General features: G+C 45.0%; 1 protein-coding gene across 16 annotated transcripts in view; it reads right to left on the bottom strand.

Annotated features, from left to right (window-relative positions):
• Positions 1–617: 617 nt before the first annotated feature.
• CASZ1 (castor zinc finger 1) overlaps positions 618–23,379 on the bottom strand; it is a 237,057-nt gene continuing 214,295 nt past the window's right edge. For 13 of the 16 annotated variants that reach the window (XM_080380903.1, XM_080380893.1, XM_080380900.1 and 10 more), the window contains 8 exons: positions 21,239–21,361; positions 19,549–19,884; positions 17,620–17,818; positions 16,905–17,076; positions 13,990–14,138; positions 11,907–12,141; positions 10,203–10,496; positions 618–6,782 (listed from right to left, as the gene is read on the bottom strand). In XM_080380903.1, coding sequence (XP_080237029.1) covers positions 5,533–6,782; positions 10,203–10,496; positions 11,907–12,141; positions 13,990–14,138; positions 16,905–17,076; positions 17,620–17,818; positions 19,549–19,884; positions 21,239–21,361 — 2,758 coding nt within the window. In that variant the 3' untranslated portion in view covers positions 618–5,532. The remainder of the gene's footprint in view (positions 6,783–10,202; positions 10,497–11,906; positions 12,142–13,989; positions 14,139–16,904; positions 17,077–17,619; positions 17,819–19,548; positions 19,885–21,238; positions 21,362–23,379) is intronic. The other 3 variants (XM_080380897.1, XM_080380894.1, XM_080380895.1) reach the window with 1 other exon arrangement.

Genomic DNA, 23,379 nt, shown 5'->3' with positions numbered 1-23,379 from the left:
TGCCAGTTTCTGCAGCAGGAGAAAACCTATGGAGTGGCCAGGTAAGGGGTGCTTGCTCTCAGATCTTAGATGCATGGCATACAGCTTTGTGCATTCTTGCCAAGTTCTGCCAAAGTATACGGCTTCAACCTTGCGTTTTGGTGACTAGTGGGTCTATTAGCCCCCCAGCCCTTCTATGCAGACAGGATGCCTCACCTCTCTCGTTAGGGTGACAGTCAACTGTCGATTGATTTAGTGGGCTTAGAATGTCATTGTAAGGTTTCAGGTGGGTTACAGCAAGCACGGCTCCACCATGGTCCCAACCCACCACCCTGAGTTTGCAGGCCAAGGTAGGAAGGGAAAAGTCAAAATGTGAGTAGTCACTTCTCTCCTTCCAGGTCCCAGTTTAGCAGATCATGGACACGTAAGTATCGCTTCTGTCAGGGGCCCCAGCGAGAGCTTCAAATAAAGCTACAGGGCTGCATAAAAAGCTCGAGGCCAGAGTCCATATATATTAAAATGGGTGCAAGGCATTACTAGGACTCCAGTGCTTTAAAAGACCCCAACCGCTACAAGACTTGTTAGTTCTTAAGAAAATAAAACCCTTCAATCAAGAAGACAACTCGATCACTTAAAACTTTGGGGTTTTTTTTCCAGTTTTTATTGAGTGAAAATGTCAAACCTTGCATCAGTCATGCAAAAAAAAATCAAATAAATAAAACACATATATTAAATTTCTAATAGCACTAAATTCAAGTGGAAAAATATTCAGTTCTTAATAACGCAGGTGCTGAAGAGACCAGATTCAAGTAAATCAGAGCACACCATCCTGTTTAGGGTGTTTTTTTTTCACTTTCTGCATTTTTGTCTCAAAACCTATATATATATCTATATATCTATATATATGTATATACATATAGATATACACACACACATATATATGTGCATACATATTATTTTTATATTTATATATATACACATACATATTTATAAAACATTAAAAAGAGCATTGGTGGTTCAAGCATTTATTTCCCCCCCCTCCCCCACGGAAAGAAAAAACAACAACAAAACAAAAAAAAATTACACATTTAAAATTCAAAATGAGCTAGCAATGGCTTATAGTCCTAGTGTGCAATATGGATATTACAAAAGGCTAGAATCCTCCCTCTTTGTCTTTTTTTTTATTTTTGTTTTTTAAAGTTTTTTTTTTTTGCTACATTGGAAATTTTTTTGGATTTTTTTTTTTCTTTACAAAATTCCTTCCACGCAGACTTTAATCCAGTTGAGTTTGTGGCTAGAATGAACAATCTAGTCAATAGTTTTTATTTCTTTTTTTTTTTTTTTTTTTTTTTGCTCTTCAGCAGTGAATGGTAGCAGAATCAGGAGGGTCCATCTGAAGGTTTATTTTGTTTGGTTTTTATCTTGTTTTGGACAGAATAGTTCCATTTCCTCTCTCCTCTTTCCCCCTCCTCATACAGATCTCCCACACATACACAGTGGGATCCCTCTCTTTCTCTGGTCGTTCATTTAAGCACATATTTCAATAGCGTTGTATTAACAGTCCTGTTGATATGATAGCTTGAAGTGAAAAGCCACCTCGCTGTAACAGGGATCTCTGCGCTGCTGAGGCTTTGTTCAGAAAAGCACTTAAGCATGGGCTCAGACCTCTGCCCGTTCAGAAAGCATCTGCTTAAGAGTTTTGCTGGATTAAAGCCTGAACACAGCAGAATAAAAAGACGGGTTTAACTTTCCTGACTTGTTGTTGTTGTTGCGAATAGAGACATAGTAAGAGGTTTACAGAAACAAGACTTGGCAAAGGCTCTGGGGGTCGGGCCAGCCTGCTGGGTGGCCCCGTCTGGAAGGGCAGTGGCCACTGTCCTCCGAGGGTGCCTGACCTGCGCGTCAGGCCCTGCTCGCTGGTCATGTTCAGCAGTAGCCTGTTGGGAAAGCAAGCTCGTTCCCTGTGCCAGCTCCCGGAGAGGAGGCAATAGAAGTCTGGGAGAAAGGCTGAGATGTTAGGGAGAAGTAGGGTGCGTTGGGGGAGAAAATGGTGTGCATAGATAAACACAGGCCCTTCTGGCACACTTAGCCACCCAGAAGGACATGTGGAACAGGGCCCCATCCAGCACGGACCGCACCTGCCTAAGGCTGCCTCCTGGGACGGTGCGCTGCGTCCAGCGCCCAGCACGCCAGGCTGGCGTGAGCAGCGCTACCTAGTAGGTCTTTCACCCCTTTCTCCACACACTTCTGCTGTCTCCCACTGTTGTGCAGTGATTCAGCCAGTGGAGTCTGGTGAGATGTGTAAGGGGAGAGGTAAAACCGCTATGTCAGGGTGCAGGTTCCCAGCTCCTAACAGCAGGGAAACAGCCTGTCTCTCCCGCACAGAACCAGGGCCCTCGCGAGCCCCGTGCCTCGCCCTGGAACCAGACCCCCCCTCGCCTTCGGCGCCAACAGCGTGCCCAGGCAGGTGTCAGGTGAACCTCGCGGGGTGTTGTACTGAAGGCAGTAGGCTCGATCCTGCTCCCACAAAAGTCACTGACAGACATGTTGATTGCAGCGGTACAACAGAAACACATTTGCTTTGCAAGATGTGGCTTGTGCTACAGCCAAGGATTCCTCTTGGAGCCCATCACCGTACTATCTAAATAGTTGAATATGGGGAAAATGTACAAGTACAGAACCTGCAGCAAATGCTGTTAAAAGTAAAATCTTTTTGCCCCATGCCATTTCTCGAAATTCCAGGGCCTCATTCCCTCACTCTGCCCCAGGAACATGAGCTTCATTATATGCAAGAACTGGGTTGTGCTAGAAAACACACGGTTGAGGGCAGGGGATATACCAAACAAAACAAAAACAAACAAACAAAAAAAACACCCCTATAAAAATAAAAGCCACACAAATAGCTGATAGAGGAAAAGAACTCCAAAGAATTAAATAAACTACAAACTAGTAATAACAATATTTCATTTGTTTTGTTTTCATTTGTTTCATCTCTACAAAATTCAAGTTAGAATTCAGAATCGTGCAGCTCCGGTCAGTGCTAGGAGTGTGAAGTCAGCCTCAAACCGCAGCATTAAGGCCCCCCCCATCCCCTGCCACCCCCCACAAACAAACACTACATTGAAGGAGGGGGGGGAAAAAAGAGGAAAAAAAAAAAAAAAAAGAGAGAGAAAAAAAATTTGCACACAATTAACCATAATCTAAGGGCTACCCAGAAGGCAGGTGACCCCCCCACACCATCCCTCTGGCATTGGTGGTTTCTCTTTTGTTCTATATATAGTAATAACCTTTACAGGAAAAATACTGTACAACTTTTTTTTTTTTTTTTTTTGCCTTTCCTTTTGAAACATTATCTGAACATGCTGTCCCCACATTTACACAGCTGAGCTGCTTGTTTATAAATCAGACCTGATCTGCACCAGTTCCTTAGGGAAATAATTAAAAAAAAAAAACCACCAAAAAAACCCAACCTAAACTTCTCGAGGCTTTTATCTGTTAAGGGTAAAAACAAATTATGGGGATCCCTTGGAGCTGAAGTGCTCATGGAATTGGGGGGGGAGGGGGCGCCTGCATGACATTAGAAAAAAATAATTAGGTTTTTTTTTAAAAAAGGGACAAACTTCAGACACAAGGAACCTTTTGCTAGGCTGGTATACTTACAGACTGGCACTGAAATAACTTATCAGAATTAATTCATATGGCTAGTCCTTCTGGAGTGCAGGTGTATGTAGACAAGCCTCCTCTCTCTGACTCAGGTGAGGATTTGGGGTCAAAGCTACTGTCCCACCTGTGAGGAGTCCGGGACAGTATCCTGTAGTGTGTGTTCCCAGACTGGACTAGGAAAAGGGAGCAGGAAAGAGCTTGTAGCCAGGGGAAAGCCCAAGCTTCTGAATGTGGCAGCTCTCAACACAGTATAGTTGCGTTTGCTTATGCAGTGCCCAAGCTATTAGCCCTACTTGTCAAAATTTATCAGCATGGACCCAGAAATCCCTTAATTCTTAGCTGGCTACATCCCGGCCTCAGCTAGCATCTCCCCCCATCTTCAAGTTCTCTGTGCTGCGTGGGCTGCGGCAGCCTTAGGCTTTGGAGCTGTAAGAGTCATGACTGGGCCGGTAGCTGCCCCCGTGCTGTGGAGCAGCTGTGGCCCCCCAGCCCCGTGCTGAGCAGGACATCCCACAGTGGGATCCTGAATGTTTGCCTGCCGCCTCCTCCCTCTTCAGTGGTGCCTTCACCCTCTCCCAGATGTCACCAGAGATCCGTATCGGTCCACGTGGAAAGACAGACTTGCCCGCCCTCAGTGAAAGGCTGGGGCCAAGGGCTCGGGGAGTGGGGACATACCTGTCATTGTATGACTGCTTGGTCAGAGAGCAAGTTGTATTTTCAAGGCTGCTTTAATGGCTAGGACGCTCTTCTGTGAGCACGGTGCTCCTGGTGCTGCACCGTGGGACAGAGGTCAGCTCACAACCTCCTGAGATGGGGGTACTGAAGCACCACAAAAACGCCTCGCCCTCAACAGAGAGGAAGCACTGCGGGGTTGGGATGAGATGGAACTGGATGGGAGGTTAACCCCAGTCCTCCAGTGTGACAGACCCTGTAACTGCCCGCTGCGTTCTTCCCAAGTTACTTCAGCTAAATCCCTACAGGCAGAACAGCAGGGATGAGGAGAGGCGTCCTACAGAGAAAGTGTAGACTGAGAAAGTTTTACAATATAAATAGCATTCAAAATTATTATCATTAATATTAAAAAGGATCTGGAAGAACAGAGGAGTGTCCCATTCCCACCCCTGCTCATTCATTAATGCATCCTCATTTATATGACAATAAATACCCACTCCCACCCTTGCTGTCTGATGCCATTCATTTAATGCTGGAGAAAGAAGGGGGGGAGGGGGGGAGAGAGAGAGAGAGAGTGCGCACCCCTCACCCCCTCCTTCCCACTGGCAAAAGCTGAGCTAGCTGTCTTTGTGACACCAATTCCTTGAATTTTATATATGTGTGTGTGTGTGTACATTATATATAGAGAGACACACACACAAATATATATTTCTAAAATTCATTACCTGTTGTTCCCACCCACCCCCCTCCAAGAAGTGGAGATTATTATTAGTATCGTACAACTGAAAACATGGAAAAAAAAAAAAACAGAAAGAAAAATGGGGGGATAGAGCCCCTCCCATAACAATGGGTCCCCAGATGGGCGCAGGCCCCACGCACCATGCAGGGAGCAAGGAAAAGCAGCTGGTACCCTCGGGGTTCGTGTCCATACAAAAGGGTATTTTTTGCTGTGTCCTGCCCCCAGGTTCTGTGATCTGCAGAATGAAGTGATGCAGCACCAGTCCTGCTGCAAACTTGTCTTTCTTAGGGGGCCTGTGGAGGAGCGTGGGTTTCCTTCCTTCCTTCCTTCCTTCCTTCCTCTCTCTCTCTCTCTCATGTGTGTGGCACGGAGTTTGTTTTTCACTTGCCATCCTGATCCTTGTTCTTGCCTCATATGGGGTCCTCTTAGTAATTCTGTGTCAGAGCAAAACCAAACCACTGCCGCTGTTGTCTCTGAGATTAAGGAGAAGCTGCTGGAGCAACAGTAGAGGCTGGGGCAGCAGCTGGAGCAGGAGCTGGGGCTGGGGCTGGAGTAAGGGCTGGCTCACCCTGTGGCCTGGAAGCATTGCCATGGTCTGTGGAAGAAGCAGCCTCCTCTGGTTCTCCATCTTCTTTAGTGGCCAGGCCCTCAGGGTCAGGCAGCGATTCTTCAGAATCTGTGTTCAGGTCTTCCTCTTCATCCTCCTCCTCGTCATCATCATCATCATCCTCCTCTTCGTCATCCTCCTCTTCTTCATTCATCTCCTCCTCATCATCCTCTTCATCCTCTTGGGAAGAGTCATCCTCATCCTCCACATCACCTGAGGCAGATGCCACCGCCCCCCTCTCCTGAGGAGCAGTCCCGGCTCTGCTCGGTGAGGGACCCTCAGTGACTTCCGACTGCTTCTTGCTGAGGTCCAGGGAATCATTGAGGCCCACACCAGCCGCGTTCTGCAGGAAGAAGAGGGAGCTGTTGTTGTCAGTGCTGAGGTTGAGGGAACTGTCCAGGTTGATGGAAGAGTTCTGGATGTCATACTCAAGGGTGGAGTGGGCAAGGCCCTCGGGGCCAGGAGAGATGGCAGGAAGCTCCCCTCGCTCCTGCTTCTCATGTTTGCGCTTGTGCGAGTCCATCTGTGACATGCCCACCACCGTGTGTTTGCAGCCAGGGTAGGTGCAATGGAAGTGGGAGCACTTGAGTTTGTACTTGCAGTCAGGCACCTCGCAGTCCACGCTTGAGCTGAACTGGCAGAAGCCAGCAGCACTGATGACATCCTGCTTGCCGTGGTGCTTACGGTGGGCTGTCACCTTGGTGCTGTCAGTGCAGCGGAAGCCACAGCGCAGACAGTGGAAGTGTGTGCTATTGCCAGAGAACTGACAGTCTGGGAAGTTGCAACTCAGTGAAGACTTGAAGCGTTTGAAATCATCCAATACCAGGTTGTCAACACGATCGTGATGCTGGGCGTGCTTGTACATGTGGGTACGGCCACAGAACTTGTAGCCACAATTCTCCCGCGTGCAGTGGTAGTGGGTAACCTTGAGAGAGAACTGGCAGCTGGAGTCCTTGCAGTCCTCGTAGAGGTCATAGCGCCGAAATCCCTCCAGCATCATCCCTTCATCCAGCATCTTGCGTGAGGATGCGGTCTTGCGGCGCTTGCCAAACGGGGACATGTCCTCAATAATCCAGAAGCGCTTTTTGGCCCCCGAGGCAGTTGGCATAGTGATGGTATTCCCTGAGGAGAAAAAGCGAATAGTGATGTTGCTGGCAGCCAGGTCTCTCTTCAACTCCTAACCAGCCCGGCAAGCTCTGTATTTGCCAAGACACAGTGCTGCAACTGCTCCCACCCAGCAGCTCATCCCTTCAGCTCTGAACTTCTCAAGGCTGCTTTAATGGCTCATGAAAGGAACATCCCTCAAGTAAGCCTGAACCCTGGGATCGTGGGCTGGCTGATGCCTGCCGGACATCGTGTATCCCACCTGGCCTCCAGTTGCTGCTCTGGTGTACCTCCTGTTACCCGAATGCTAACTGTTGCTTCTCTGTTTGGCTACTCTCACAGTTTCTCCTGCTGCTTAGTTAGTCTCTAGTCCTGTTTTCCTCAAATCAGACTTTAATACAGACGAGCTGGCTTGTTCCAATCCAAGGACTGAGGTGTATTACTGTAGTTCACCTGGGCTGAAGTGGTAGAAGCATTTAAGCATGCTAAAAACTGGTACGTGCATACAGCTTTCCCCTATCCAGGGTCTTGTAATACACTACAGTTGCCAAGGACAGGCAGGAAGTAAAGGAAGATCCCATGCGTGATTAAAACTGCAAGGGGGGGAATTTATAGAAATAGGATGGACTTTGGCCAGGAGACTGCAACATCCCTCACTGTAATGAGCCTACATATTACGATGAGTGCACTTAGAAAGACAGATGGACAGATGTTCAATGGGGCTAATTCTCATCATCACTAGCCAGTGGACTCTGAGAGAAAATACCAGTTCTGCAGCTTTCCCTTGGGTCTCAAAAATCACATGATGCCCCTAGTAAATAAAGAGCCCTCATCTATCTTCCACTTTCATTCACGGGGCCAGCGTAACTGGCTAGTGCTCACGTCCCCTAGGATCAAGCTGACATCAAGGACTCGACCTCATTATATCTATTAACTTTTTTTTTTCTTCTTTGCTTGCTATTTCCAGAATCAAACTACAATCTCCAGTATCAACATGCAGCACAGACAAGGTTGGAGGCAAGAATTTTTCACCAGGTGCAGAATTGTGAGTGTAATTGGAAATTATAGCTCGCAACTAAAACCCTAAAACTTACTCTTTTTTTTTTCTGTTTTTCTAAACCTCTCTTCATGCTGAAACTGCCATCCTCCTAAAAACAGGCATGATTTGTGACATGCAGTGCCTGGGGCCTGAGAATCCAGAGCAGCTTGCATCCTTGCCTAGGAGACTGAAGAAACAGTCATCTGTTTGACTGTTGTATAATTTTATTTTTTTTTCTGGCTGATAAGCAGGTATTAAAAGAGATTAATTATACTTTTGCATTATCTGGCCCTACCAAAGACAACCCTTTAAGAGAAGGTGGCAGTCACTGAAGAAGCCCCCAGAAGTTAAACTGGCACTGTACGGAAAGATACAAGTCAATGGACATGGTAGCAGCAACGTAATCTCCCACATCGTTGCATGGCTGGGCTATACAGATTGCAGGATAAGCAAAGAACAAAAGATTTTTCCACAGCCATTTGTTACACGGCACGTTTGCTTGGACTGAAATAAGGATGCTGGCTTGGGGCATCTGTGGTGCGACCATCTCAGTGATATGGAGCTGGTGGAAACTGTACTTTAAGGCTAATTTAACCAGCTACCAGTGAAAGAATAGCTTTCTGTCACTGTAGATTTTAAATTAGCAAGCTCTTAGCTACAGAATCTGTGACCAATTAACTGTCTGCTCCCCCTCTAAACATCTGGGATTGTAAAACCTAGCTGTCCGCTTCCAGGCGACTAGTGTAAGTGCATCGCTGCTGGGACAAATTGCTGCTAACCAGATCAACTCCTCCTTAAAAAAAAAATTACAGCCAAACATCTCATCTTTTATCATTAGTATGAATGCTCAGCTCGTCTGCCTTCAGACAGAAATAAGCATAAGCCATCTTAAGGGAAAGACTCTGCATGGGAAATAAGTACAAATTAAATTTTACCTGGTTTAAACTCAGTGTTTCTGCTTAGCTTTTACAACAGTTCAAACAGATGTGCTTAAAACTATAGTTAAACCAATTCTGTTTTCTCATACAGGCAAAGTTTCACAGCAAGGGCATGAAAGAGGTGTAACCTGGTCCGCTCTCCTCCTTTAGCCACTGGACAACGTTCAGTCCCTAGCACCCGAGTGAAGATTACAAGCCTCAACAGATGTAATCCCAAGGAAATCTCAATGGTAAGTGCATGCCTTGAGCTTGTCTTTTCAACTACTAATGATGTAAACAAAAAAATGATGTCACTATACAAAGGTAAAAAGAAAAATATATTAATATATAATTAGAGGAAAGCACAGCACAAGGTTAAGATGTTTCAGGTTACATGCAAATCAGTTAAAAAAAACCAACCCAGAAAAAATATAGTTTCTTGTGAATTTTGTTCATTTGAACACAGTCCTCTGGACAGACTCCTCCTTCTGCCAGGTCCCATGAGAAAAGCCTGTAAACTTCCAAGGGGAGATGGCCCTCCAGCTGCACTCCCAACCATCTACCCTGGATTTGTGCATTACTAAAACTGGCAGGAAGAATGACTGGGACATTTGTAGGCTGCCAGAATCCTCTTTTAAGTGTGAACTTTAAGCACAAATATGCCCTTAATTAACTAGAAAAGAGCTGGGAGTCGGGAAAAGAAGCCAAAACTGAGACACACCCTAAAAAACACTCCCAGCTGGAATGAGAATCCCCAGCCTGAGACATCTCTCATCTTAGTCACACATGGGAAACACGGCAGCTTAAAACTAAAAATCTAGATGTATTTTCTGCAGCTGTTAAAAGCAGATATAAATAACAGTGAGTGTGAGAAACAGCCTGAGCTGTCTGATGATGTCATCGTAGTGACACTGACTGTACTTCACTCTTTTGTTACTTGTGCTGGGGAAAGCTGCCCTGAATTTTATGGCTTTGTATATGAATAGGAAGCAGTGAAGCTTACAAGATCGATAAAAATATGGGAACTGGGTTCATTTACCTGCTGAGATGTGTGCAGCAGCCTATGGTAGGGCACTGGGCTGGGTGGCCTGGAAAATCTAAACAAGAATTCCAAGCTCCATTAATGCTGCATGAGCAGAAGTTTGCTTTGTGGCCACCCTGCTGTTACCAAGAGGCTGAAAGCGCATTTTAACTAAGGATTTTTGTTAGATTTTTCTCACAGTTTAGAATTGGTGGAAATTGCTCTCAGGTATCTGAATGTGTCTCAGTGGGTTGCTGCAGTTTTGGTTACCCTTAGCTGCGGTTACTGCGTCAGCCAACAAGAGGAGTAGGCATGGACGGGCCCTTGGGTAAAGTTAAATAAGACACAGAGTGACGTATGCTTTTTTACTGACCCAAAGGTACAGAGAAAAAAGTGTAGGCAGGGTGAGTGGGGAAGGAGATGGGCACAGGACACTAAGAGAGAAAGCAAAGAAGTGTTACCTGCTGCATCCTGAACTAAGGGAACGTCACTTTTTACTGGAGTTGGAGTGGCAATGATGGGCGAAAACCCAGTGGTGCTGGCGGCAGGCATGACAATGCCTCTGCTGGATCCAAGAGTGGCACTGAGCAGAGAGTATGAGAGACAAGATGGAGAGAAGAGACAGGGGAGGGTGGGAAGAGGAGACCTAAGCAGGGCTTGTGAGAAAGATGGAGGCAGAGATGGTGGTTGAGGTTGTGGTGCATTGTGGGTAGCATCATCGGCAGCAGCAGTAGCAGTAGAAGGAACCAGGCAGCCTGGAGAATGTGGAGAGAAAAAAAGCAGAAAAAAAAGGAAAAAAAGAGAAAAAAAAACCAAAAAACAAAAAGCAAAACAAACAAAAAACCAAACAAACAAAAAAAAAAAGGAACTGAAATGAGAACCCAAGAGCAGAAGCAATATGATGAAAATGGAAAATACATTCACAAATGTATGAAACAGAACTGTAACAGAGAAGGAACAGAAGGTGAGGAACTGACAGCATCAGGAAGAGGCAGCTTGTCTCTGCAGAAGGTAAGGTGGCTTTAGTGGCACAGGGCAAGAGCCGCAGGCTTTCACACAGAAATTCCTGCTTGTCTGGTCCTTGTTAATCTATATGGTGCCAGCTTCTACCAACTAATAGCTGTGAGGGTGGTCCTTACACTTTGGGCCAGTGGAGTTGCTCACTACCTGAATAGCCGTGGCAGGGCCATTTCCTAGGAAGCATGATTTGGACCAGACGGCATACTGGCAAGGAGGACCAGGAACCACTGTCCCACCACAACTCTTTGGAGGAGCTTTAATGTCATGGGGCAACCACTGTCATGACCCAGTGGTGTTCAGACAAATGGTTAGATGTGCTATCTGATAACCTTCATCCGACTGGTGTGGGAAAGCAAAGTAGCAAAATGTGTATGAAATTAAAGCAAACTCAGTTGAGGCAGCCTATCTGGAATGTAACACTTAACCCTGGGAAGGACAGCTAAGAGATCCCTGGATCACCACTAGATGATAACAGAATCATAAAAGATAACTGACTACTGAAAAGATAACCCCGTAATACAGGTCAGTGGGAGATGGCTACACGTTACCCTGGCAAACAGGAAACAACAGCAGAAACTTACTTCCAAAGAGGGGATGATGGAGGTCTCTGTGCAACACTGCACAAAGTGGAACAAGAGTTTTTGCAGGAGGAAGGGAGCTCAATGAGCTGCTTTTATATGTTGCTTTCTAAAGATGTGGTAGGTTTTTTTCCCCTATATATAATAATTGCTGTTGTACAGTCTTTCTGTAACTCAACAGTACAGGCAAGTGCCTGACTCCAGATGCTGCACAAGGAAATACAAAAAAGTACCAGGGAAAATGCCAAGTACAGGAGAGGCCCACAACTTTTTTTTTTAAAAAAATCAGTTATTAAATAGATCCAACTCCAAGACACAGGGTAAAAACCTCTCTTCAGGGGAGCAAAAAGATACGCTGTTCGTTCATGGATGCTTGAGGCACAGATTTTGATGGATCTCTTCTCACAAATGATGGAGGGAGCTAGGTTAGTATGAGGCACTACTGCAAAGCTGGTACAGTTTACATTCTAAGGTGCAGTTGTCCTTTGGCCTCCCTTCATGAGTTTATCTCCCAAGACAGCAGACAACTGGTGATTCATTTCACCCCACCGCACCACTCTCTCTTACCTGCTGATGTACTTTCATTGCCCACTGGAGTGCTGGAGCAGCTGCGGTCCATATTAGAAGATTCAGAGGAGATACCCCCAGGGCTACAGCCAGTGTAATCCATGTACTCATCTGTTTCAGTGTCCATCATGCTTGGGGGTCCCTGAAAGGAAGCTGGGGTTCCTGATGAGGCTGGGCTGGGTGCCATGCTGCCAACCTGGGGAAGATTTTCATTTCTTGGAGCGTGGCCAATAACCTGCAGCAAGAAAACAGGATGGGGACTTTAACACCAAAAGCAAGATGCCAAGACCAAAACCATCTGTCTGCACATTTATTTCTCTCTGTCACTGTTCATGAGGGATAGCTGGAACATGCTCGGGAGTGGAACCCATGGCACCGTGGCTAGGAGCATGAATCTTCCTTCATTGGGAGCTCAGAGCATTAAACTTGGCACATGTATCCTGGTATGTAAATTGTGATGCGCTCAGAGGCTGGGAGTGTTAATCTTGGCACCAGTATCCTGGTGTGTGGATTCTGATGCATTCAAAAACAGGAGGTGTTAATCTTGGCATTGCTACCTTACTGTGTAGGTCCTGCTGCATTTAGAGACTGGAAATACGACTACTGACACGACTGTCCTAGTGCCTGCATGCTGAGACATTGCAACAGGGGAGCACAGACTGAAACCAGTGACACATGTCTATGTGGTGTTCACACGCAGCTGTTGCAGCCTGGCCTGGCCTGGTCTTCTCAGGAGAGTTACATGGGCAGGTACCCAGGAGCAACACATATCCAAACACACCACGAAGGCATGGGAAAAACTGGAAGCAGTAAGTTTAAATGCAGAAAGGCAGTGGCAGTACAGCAATGTGGTTAGCTTTGCCACATGCCCTGGTTTGTGGTTTCATCCCTGTTTTGTTGCTGGACTGCTCCACAGGCTAAGCCCGGCAATAGTGTACGACTAGCACTGTATGCTCAGGATTGCTCAGGCCACGATCACGACTTCTCCACTGCTGAAGCAACACAGGATTGCCAGAGAAAGGAGGTGGAGGTCAAAACCAGCATTTTCTGCTCAGCATGTACTAGATTTCTTGGAGCTAGACTTGGCACATACTGGAAGAGTAGTGAAGACAAATCTATTTGTTAAATCTCTCCAAAGTTTGATTCTTCTACCTAAGCTTATCTGTTAAGAACAAAAGTTACCACAACAGTAACACCAGTTCCTTGGCATCTGTGAACTCATTACATGCAACAGCAGCAGACTAAAACAATTAACTTACTGGCAGTACTTAATAACTAATAGGGACCTCTCATTCCCATGTTGTGAAACGAAAGGGGGTTCCCATCTTGCTTCTACAGATGGCCCCTTTTGTTTTTCATGTACGAGAAGACGTCCTTAGGGTCAGATCAGTCACAGGCATTTAAATAAAGCTAGCTTGTTTTATCTCCAGAGCCAACAGGAGTTAAAGCAACGAAGGAGTAAGAAGAAGCAGGAGGCTGCAGGACTGCTGCTATTCTGAGAAGCAGCTCAGTGCTGCCGTTGAAAAGATGCAGCTGCATTGGTCTGCTACTTCCTGAAAGAGGACAAGGAGTGCCCCAAACTAATTCCAAATCAATAAGGGAAGAGAAATTTTGAGACTGGTATTTCTCCCATCCTAGGTAGAAGCAGCAAATAATTTTTTATGTACAACAGGAAACGTCTGCTTTACCCAGCACATTCAATTGTTCCACATCCTAAGTGTTTTAATTTTAATAAGCCAATTGGTGTATACTGAGAGAGCCAGGAGGGAGTATAAGTTGTAAATATGAGTATTTTAGTGTTATCCTTCTCAGTTCTTTTTCTCCATAATTCATAACGAAAAGCTGTTTACACTAAGTAATGCTTTGATGTCTGTGTTTCATCATCTCGCCTCGTACTGTAGAAATCCAACCAGGTAAAGCTACCTTGGCTGAACTCACATATCCCAGTCACGTCCCCCAGTGGAAACATAGATCCTTAAAGAGTGTGGGTACAAGTGTCTTGGCACTAAAGCAGTTCTGCATCAAGCAACCAAAGGGACCAACGCTATCTGTGGATCTACAACTTAAATAACCAGTGAGTCACCTGAGTAGGAACACGATCAAAGTTCTTCCCCAGCATCCTTCTCATGTGCTTTCTGGCGTGGGATGTCATTTGGTGCTTGAGCAGGAAGGAGAACTGGCAGCCCTCTCGAATGCAGTGGAAGTGGCTGTTCACCTGGTTATATTTGCAACCTACAGACACAAAACCATTGTATGTAGTACATGAAAGGTACCAACAGGGAAAGGGACTGTAGGGAAGATGATATGGAGATGGGCCCGACAAGGCTGCTCCTACATGAATTTCTGGTGGATTGAAGATTTATAAATGGTCACAGGTTCTTCAGGAACACTCCTGAATGAAAGAAACATGACCTTTTGCCTGTGAGCAACTGCAAGAGACTATTACAATGGACACAGATCTAAGAAGTGAGCCTGAGCTGCAGACTAGTTCCATCCCTCTTTGGTTTGTTAGAAAGGAACATTACATCTATTAGTGCCTAATGGTCTCCAGTCTTAGCTAGTGCCTTTTCCTTTACAAAGAGAACAAACCCAAGATATTTAACTATAGCATAGAAGTTAAAATAAAAAATGCATGCTCATGATTAGATTAGAAATGAAAAGTTATTTTCCTCCCTGCCCCCCCCCCTTAACTGTGTGCTCTCAGAAAAGCAGTCGCTTAACAGCTCTAGCTCTGGACAGTGTATGTTCTCTGGTCAGACAGAAGTGAGCCAGGAAGTGTTTATTGCTACTCCAAATTTGTTGTGTAATAGGGGTAGCTACTAAACAACAAGCAATTTATATGGGTTCTGGCATACAGCACTTGACACATTTTGCTCCTCGTGGATAGCACCATGCATGCTGGGAGCTACGTTCTATAGCTGATAAATAATGCCTTTTACAGGTAAAATGCAGCTATATCAATCGTTGGGTTGTCCATCATCCCTTGGCTGTATCCTTATATACACAGTGGTACAGACCTACAGTCAGGCTTAGTTTTACTCGTCTGTCACCTGTCTACACCCATCCACCTTTACTTCCACATGTACGTATTTTTAACCTCTACCTCCCCACCCATACACATGTGTATGTATTTATACATGCACAGACATACATACGAAAAAATCTATTGTGTTCAGACACATTCACAGCCCTTAAAGCAGGCCAGTGCTTTCTGCACCTGCTGTATATACATATGCAACATAAGAAGCATAGAGATGTACAGAGAAGCAGACATGCATTTATATATTGGTATGACCATATACACCTATACAAACACATCCAGCTACAGCAGCCCATCATGCTGCCTCTATCTACGTAGGCAAATGCAGACCCCTGGTATGTTTACTGCATGGCAAGCCCAGCCTATAGGCATATTTACATACGGCTGGATGCATGTACCCCATCACTCCCAAAAATAAACACTGCTGACACATGCACAGCCTGTAGATGCCTCGCTGCCAAAAGACTCCTGAATCACCCAGCCCATCTTTAGCTCACAGATAGTGTTTTACGCGCATGCCAAGCTTATGTTTGTTTAGGTATTGCACTCCCCCACAGCCCCACCTCATGTGCCCTCCCCATCACGTAGTGCTGTTCTTTGGGATGGAGAACAAACAGTGCTGGCGGGACTGAAACAGTATCAGCAAAGGGCAGGTGAAGGCTCGCCTGTTGCTAGGGCATTCGAGCAGGCTGGGTGTCATGTATCATTGTCCTGCTTTGTCTAGCCCCTGCTATCACCTGAAACACCTAAAGTTGAGTAAATAACAGCAACTGCTCAATCTACTGACGTGTAAATGAGACCTAGGTAAGTACTGGCTCTGGCGTGTTGACACTCATTACCCTGGTTACCACAAACAAGCTACCATTTGGGTATACATTCATGATGTAGTCAAAACTGAAAAGAAAAGTTTGGTTTTGGTTACTGTGGCTGTTTCCCTGCAATGTGAGAGAACAGCAGCTGTAGAAGTGTTATTCTGAACCCTGCTTTGGTTCAGCCTTTGCTCCAACCAGGAGTGATAGGGAGGACTGGGGCTGTGATACCGTAAAGCCAAAACACAACTTGAAGGGTTAAGTGAATCCAGGCAGTTCAGGATAGAGCTCTGCTGGAGCTGTGAGATTTCAGCTCTAGATACCTCCCTGGGAATGCATTCTGCTTTCTTTTCTTACGAATTCGTTTTGCCATCTTTACACCAGAGGCACCTAGCTCTAATAACTACTGCAGCGCTGCTAACAATTTTGGCAAGTGGGCATGCCCTAGTCTGAGGCTGTGCTGCTGCATCTCGGGCGCTTCCTTCGGCCGGGCCTTGGTGGGAGGCCGGCACAAAGGCACAGCGCCGCACTCCCTGCTGCTCACAGGGGGCTGCGGGAATCGTCTTGGAGGAGGGAGCAGGCTACTGAACGCTCTTCTCCACACCTGCGGCTCCAGTTATCTGCCCTTTGCCTTTCAATACACTGCACTGGCAATGGCTAAAAAGAGGTTTCATTTGAAACTGCCTGGAATCAGGCAAAGCAGCAACTTCCTTGATACAGAAAGAACATTTGCACAAGGCACTCATCAGAACAGGCACTTCCCCTATGCATTTTTTTACTCCTAAGCTCACCCTTAAACTCTACCCAACATATGCAGTAGGCCCAAAAGACTACAAAGTACAAAAAAAGGTACTGACAAATAGATAAAAAGGAAAAACGATGGGGAAGCTGCACCTCAAGATGTGTATATATAAATAAAATCCTCTATATTACAGTTTCTATCCCTTTAACATGGGTCTATTTGGGAAAACATCCTTCAACTCAGGCAGATCAGGAACTGCTTTCTGTTCTGTTCCATTTCTTGTTCAGTGATTTAATGACCAAATACATCTTAAGCGTAACTCGCAGGCTCTAACTCATGGCATTTTTAGCCTGGACATGGGACAGACCACATGAGAGAGGCGACAGGGGAAAAAGAAGAAAACTCACCTAGTCTGCCACACTCTTCTCGCTTGGTAAAATACTTGAAGCCATTAGCTGCCCTTCTCTCTGCCTTCTCGTGTTTCTTCACGTGCCAGGGCAGCTTGGTGGTGATGTTAGTCACAAAGTAGCAGCCAGGACGAAGACAGTGATAATGCCCTCGCATCCTGAATTCACAGTGCTGGAGAGGAGCAAACAGGCAAGTTGCTTTAAGCGTATCTAAAACAAATACACTCTCATCTGCTTGCTCCTAACGCTGTCCCTCTGAGACATGAGAGAGAGGCCTGAACTGATACTCTAGATCACATCCATTTTATCTTCCACATTCTGCAGCGCAACCTTGCTCCCTGTTGTGCATTTTGTATTGCTGTCATGTATTCTGTATTGCACTGTTCTACATCGACATATCCCAAACCTAACTCACTCACTCGTGGCTTTCCCTGGTATTCATCACAGATTTTTATTTTATCTCATGTCTCTTAGATCATTCCAGTTGCCTTGTCCACTTCACCCAAGTCAAAGAAACACAAAAGCACTGCAATTTTCATTTTGATGGAAACCAAGCATTTTGCTTGACCACGTAATTAAGACCCTTCCATGGTTCTGTAGTTAGATGAGGAATGAAACACTCAGCCTCATTTCCTATTGAGTGGTCTACTTGATCTTTCTTACTCTTCTCCCCCACACACTCCGGCTAGAACACTGCTTTTTGAATGGCTCTTACCTGGTTCGGACAGAGACACTGCAGTGAATAGTAAGCAAACTGGTCTCGCACGTTCACCAAATTATTGTTGGGGTTGATGTGGTCCAGGCAATGGGATTCAGCTTTGCCAGAGGTTTTGCACACATATTTGCAGTTCCCAAAGAGACAGTGGAAGTGGAATTTGTTGGCATACTTGCAGTCCGTTGCCAGGCAGGGATCGCTGGAATACATCCAAAATACAATCATCACCTTCACTCATTTCACACATTTGTTTCTTTGCCAAAATTTAATTCAAGGGGAGCCCAGCTGAAGCCTCTGTTCCAAACGTGGCCTACACATCTCCCATAGCCACCTTCCTCTTTAGTAATTGATGCTGGCAACACTACTGCAATTCCACCAAGCTAGTGCACTCTCTTAAGATTATTACAATACAGCAATGCATGGTGGGTTCTGTAGTCTTTCTTTGAGGGCCACACTTCCAATTTAAAGCTCTCAAGATCTGGATCAATGCTGTTTTGCCCCTTCTGCCTGTACTTACCTCAATGGATTCTCCCAACTCAATCTTGTGTAACTGAAATGAAACTTTCGGGCACACACAATTGCAAGATGGCAGGGCTTCCCCTTGATTAGACAAAAATCAGCAGTGGCCTCTTTAACCAGCTGAATGGTTTTGGTACCTTGCTCCCCCCACCCATTCCGTGGATTTCTGACTGCACAAACAGAGGTCAGATTGGAGGCAGCTGAACATTGATCCCTTGGATGCCAAGCACTTTACCCAATGGTACCTACTCAGATATGTGAAACAGAATGTACTTCTTTGAAAGCAGACAAACCATTGTCAGTAGACCACCCAGAGACTGATAATCCACCAGCCTGACTAACTAACTGAGCTGTAATGCCTAACCTGATCATGGGCTCGTGTCCTCCTGGAAACCATGTAACTTCCATGCCTCTTTCTGTGTAACAGAAATAACACCAACATCACAGCAACACTGTGGAACTTCGTTAATGTTTTAAAAGAAGTGCAGCAAGGTCTGTTACCTTCTGCCAGACACCTCCCTTGTGAATTACTTTGTAAACCAACACTACAAAACCAGAGTCAAGGAATTTAAGGGGACGCATTACACTTGCACAGAAGTTCAGCCAGGACAGCAAAATTCCACAAATCTGAGGTAAAGGGAGAATCACTCTCTGTTCCTTGAGCTGCTGAGAGACCCGTGGCTAGTATGGCAGAGTCAAGCACTTATGCCCCCTGTACTACCTGACCCCCCTAGTTGTCTTCACTGAGAAAAAAAAAAAATGAAGCTGCATTATACTGAGATACAGATGGCATTCCTAGGAAAAGGTCACAGAGCTTACTGGGGACAAATCCAGCACAAATCCAGCAAGCTTCCTTTTCAGCAATCTGTGAAGATCTACTCTTAGTTAGTTCTGTATACTTTGCTGCAATAACACCTCATCTTTGCATGACTGAGCACTCCGTTGCCCACCAAAGTTTGCTCAACCACAGAAACTCATGGTATGCCTCAGACACGTAGCAAGATCTGGAGGTGGGCTAGTCAGGTGTCCTGCTGAACACTTTGAAGATGCTATGCTTCCTCTGTAGCCTTCAGTGTCAAAAATACTGCAAAGATGCATGTATTTCTTTACACATCTCGTGAGGTATGAAAAAAGCTTCAGTGATGTCAGCAAGTTTATTTCCTCTCTAAACTCATACCTAAAGGTGCTCCCAGATGTGCTTGAAAATCCTGTTTTTTTCCTACAATAACTGAAGGTATTTTCTAGAATTTATAGAAGTAAATTTTATGTGAGATAAAACCCAGAGCACTTTCTAGACAGAAGGTCTCTCAGTGGGCGAATACAGAGGTAGTACTACAGCTCTGAGGAGTGGTAAAGAGGGGACTGCAAGGCTGGAGAGGGCATAAGGAGGCGAGCAGCACTGCAACTTACTTCTCCTGGAACTGGAGGAATCCGGGTTTGACCTGAGGCTTGGCATTCTCCAGCGAAGTTGTTGCCAAGGGTGAAGTTGCCAGGTTAGGCACTGATGCTGGGATCTGAGGCATCTGGGGTATAGTTGAAGCCAGCTGCTTCCAAGCTAGCAGTGTGGGGGCAGAGGGCACAGTAGCTGGACTTGGAGTGGGCACATCGAGGGCAGGAGCACTTGCCATGGTGACAGAAGTAGCAGATGGTGATGAAGGGGCCAGTGAAGCTTTATTCTCAGTAGCAGTTGAGAAGGGAGACTCGGAGTTACTTTTCACAGTTCCACCCTCAGTTCGGAAGTGAAAACTGCAAAAAAAGACAGTGTAATTCAGACATAAATTCTTGACCATTGCATTCAACTTGATCAAGCACCAAAAAGAACGTGGCAGGAGTCTACAAATTAGGTCAGGTTAAATTCTAAAAGGGCCCTGAAAACTTGATGGCTTGATTTAGGGGCCTCCTAGATTGTCTGTGAAGAGAAGGCAATTCACTAAGAGGGGTGGAGACAGAAAGGTGCAAAACCCATGTTTTGAAATAAGAGACGCGAGAATTGCTGCAGTCAGTAAGATCAATATGCCTACGAGGGCAGCTTCCCACAGCTGTTGTGAGAAGCCAACAGTTTGTTGCAGTGAACCATCCAATGCCAGAGACCAACTGTGCCAACAGTTCTTTCTGTTGCAACATCTCCTTCCCTTTAAACCCCTTCAGAATCAGTCATGTGGCCAGCTGGTGAAGGCCTTACTCATTCTTTACTCAGGCAAATCTTCCATTGCCTGTAAAAGGAACTTGGCGTGGTACTGAACTGCAGATTATGCTTTGTAGAAATCTGCAACAGGGAAAATTTCCAGTATCCCACCCTTCCTTTGCTAGTCCCCTCACTGTAACAGTGGGAGCGTATCTTAAATTCATTCTTCACCCGAGAGTCATCTAGAGTTCTGAGCTTGTTGCACAGCCTCTGTAATATAGGCCAAATCACCTCGCCTACAGTTCCAGCTACTAAACTCTGCGCTGTCTACTACTTTCCAAAATGATGTGAAATGGCAAAGGGTTTACAATATAAGAACATGGCAAGGTGAGAAGGAGGTTGCTGGACAGTTTGACTGCCAGATTCTTAGCCACATGATATGAACCTCTTAAACAAAACCATATAAACTAAGGGCTAGGGAAAACTTGTTAAAAGACATTTGTCATGACAAGACAAAGAACACTAAAATGCTTTCTAAACCGTGGAGCTGTCTGCTCCACGAAAAGTCTGTATCCAGCTACAATGGCTGTGTTTACAGGATCTTCTCCCTCCCGTATCTGCTTATTTTTTTGTATGGTATATTTGTGTGCTGTGAGAAATATGGGTCTCCTTGAACACACTGTCTGTCAAACAGGCTATAGACAAACACAAATGTCCAATTCCCAGCCTTGCCAACACTTTTTCACAAGTTGAGGACATGTATTGTAAAACAAAATTGAAGAGGACATAGTGTTCTGCAAAAATTTTAGCTGAGCACATTTGCCCAGGAAGCATGTGGATGCCCAAATTGCTGCCCTTAGGACTGCCCCCATTCCTGCTCTTGAATAGTGACTCAGTAAGGGCTCTTCTTGTCCTGCAGTGTGCATCTTGTACAGTTTTCTCAAGGTTTCCCAAGACTCGCACTCTCCTACTTACTTGGCATGCTTGATGGCTCCATCCAGGGTGCTGAAGAGGGCACCGCATTCCTCCACGACACAATGGAAATGCACCTTATGAAGAAAGTCGCACTGTGCATCGCAGAAATCCTTGGTACCAAACCTGGCCAAAGCAGACAAGCAGGCATCTTACGGAAGGCCCCAGAAGAGAAGCAGTGTTGGAACACACAGATTTTGTTTTTCAACACTACTACCATTCTCTTTTCTAACACCACTGTCCCTGCTGCACAAAAGGCACTGCTGGCCTTGTTGCTTGATTATTGCCTGTTATATAGATCTGAACATGCAGAACAAGAACCTAATTTCTCTCGAATTGAACTTGACTGAAAAACTCCCATTCACTTTTAGTGGGAACAAAATACAGAACTACTCTGAAACAAAAGATGAAAATCGTTAGTGGTCTTGAGCATCTACATACAAAAGCCAAGGTTCTGAGGAACGATCAAAGGTTAGCAAATTAAAGGCAATTCGGACAAAAAGGACACTACTGAAACATTACAGGTCTTCCCCCTCTCCCCCTTTCAATTTACTGAGAGTAGCAAAAGGAAGAAACAACAGAGGTCCAAGGGAATCTAGATCCCAGAATCTGCCTACCCCCACACCTTGAAACAACAGGGTTATCACACTGATGGGAGAGACAAAGTATCACCTATATAACAATTACAGTCTAGTATGCACAAATACTGAAAAGCACGATCCCTGAAGTACAGAATAAACAATGCTGCCCTGCAAAAAACAGAGCAAAATCCATTGTCTAAGATTTGCCTCTTGTCATCGTGGAGGAAATGATCAAGAGGGCAAAACCAACTAAGCCTCGTTTCACTGCTTATCCACTGCTGAGATTCTCTGGACTTAGTAAGAACAGCACAAACACTTGTAATTTCAGGAAACTCCAGAATCACAGGGAATATAGAAGTCAAGTAAAAAACACTGGTAGGAAGGATTTGAAACTTAACAGGGGACTCTTGCATAATTAAGATACAACAAACTACAATTGCTCCGATGAGCAGGAAAGCAAGAAACAAACAGCAGCCTGTGTGGTCCCAGGAGGGACCTCTTAACAATTTGAGAGTAAAGGAAAAAGAAAATAAAACTTGTACGGGAGAAGGAAGGTCAGCGGATACAGAATACATGCAGTCAGTTAAGGCTTGCAGGGAGAAGATGGAAGGAAAGCAAAGGTGTGGTAAGAGATAAGAAACCAAGCTACTGCAAGCCAAAGGTGTTGTTTTATCAGGGACAAGAGTGTTTGTACTTAGGAGGAGGGTCCAATAAAAATTGGAGGTGATGAGTCAAAAATGACTGCCTTATAAAATTTGCTTTGGATGGGAAAACTAAAGACAAAGCAGATAATCGGGGATAAAACGAAGAGCTTCTAGAAGAGCAAATAAAAGGACTGGTTAGAAAATACAAATATGCACAAATCAGCCAGTCTGGATGATGTATGTCCTGAAGTGCAATGGAAATTAACTCACAAACTGATTCATTACTATTTGCTATTTTGTAAGCCATAGAGAAGAGGGAGGGACTAGGAAACTGACAAAAAAAAAATATCAAAAATCTAGGTACTGATTCATTCAGGGGAAAAAAAAAAACAAAAACCACACAAGTGATCTTTGGCAATTATCATACCTCTAGTCTTAACTTCTCCTTCCAGTAAAGTAATGGAACAAATATTAAGAGGGAGGAGAAAATCATTAAACATCTAGAGGATAAAGGAACCATGAGCAATAAACAGCATCAGGATTATAAAGAATAAATCTTGCCAGACAAATTTAATTGCTTTTTTTGATAGAATTACAAAATTAGTGGATGAAGGGATGCAATATATTTGGATTTTAGTAAAGCATTTTGATACAGTCTCACATATGCTTAGAATTAATTCAAATTGGCCTGGATGTGAATGCTACCTCATGGATTGAAAACTGGCTGAAGGACTGTAAACAAAGGCTAATGACAAACAGCAACGTATTGAGCTGGGAGGAGGCATCTTGTGAGTGCTGCAAGGATGACTTTGGTTAGGTCTGAGCTTATTTAACATCTTCATTAGTAATCTAGGAGAAGGAGTAAACAGCATGTTAATGAAATTCACAGAAGATACTAAACTGGGAGGAGTTGGCAACA

This window comes from Falco punctatus (genome assembly GCF_963210335.1).
Source record: "Falco punctatus genome assembly, chromosome: 3".
NCBI lineage: Eukaryota > Metazoa > Chordata > Aves > Falconiformes > Falconidae > Falco > Falco punctatus.
The sequence above is the reverse complement of the archived record's forward strand: the minus strand, read 5'-3'. Positions and strand labels throughout refer to the sequence as shown.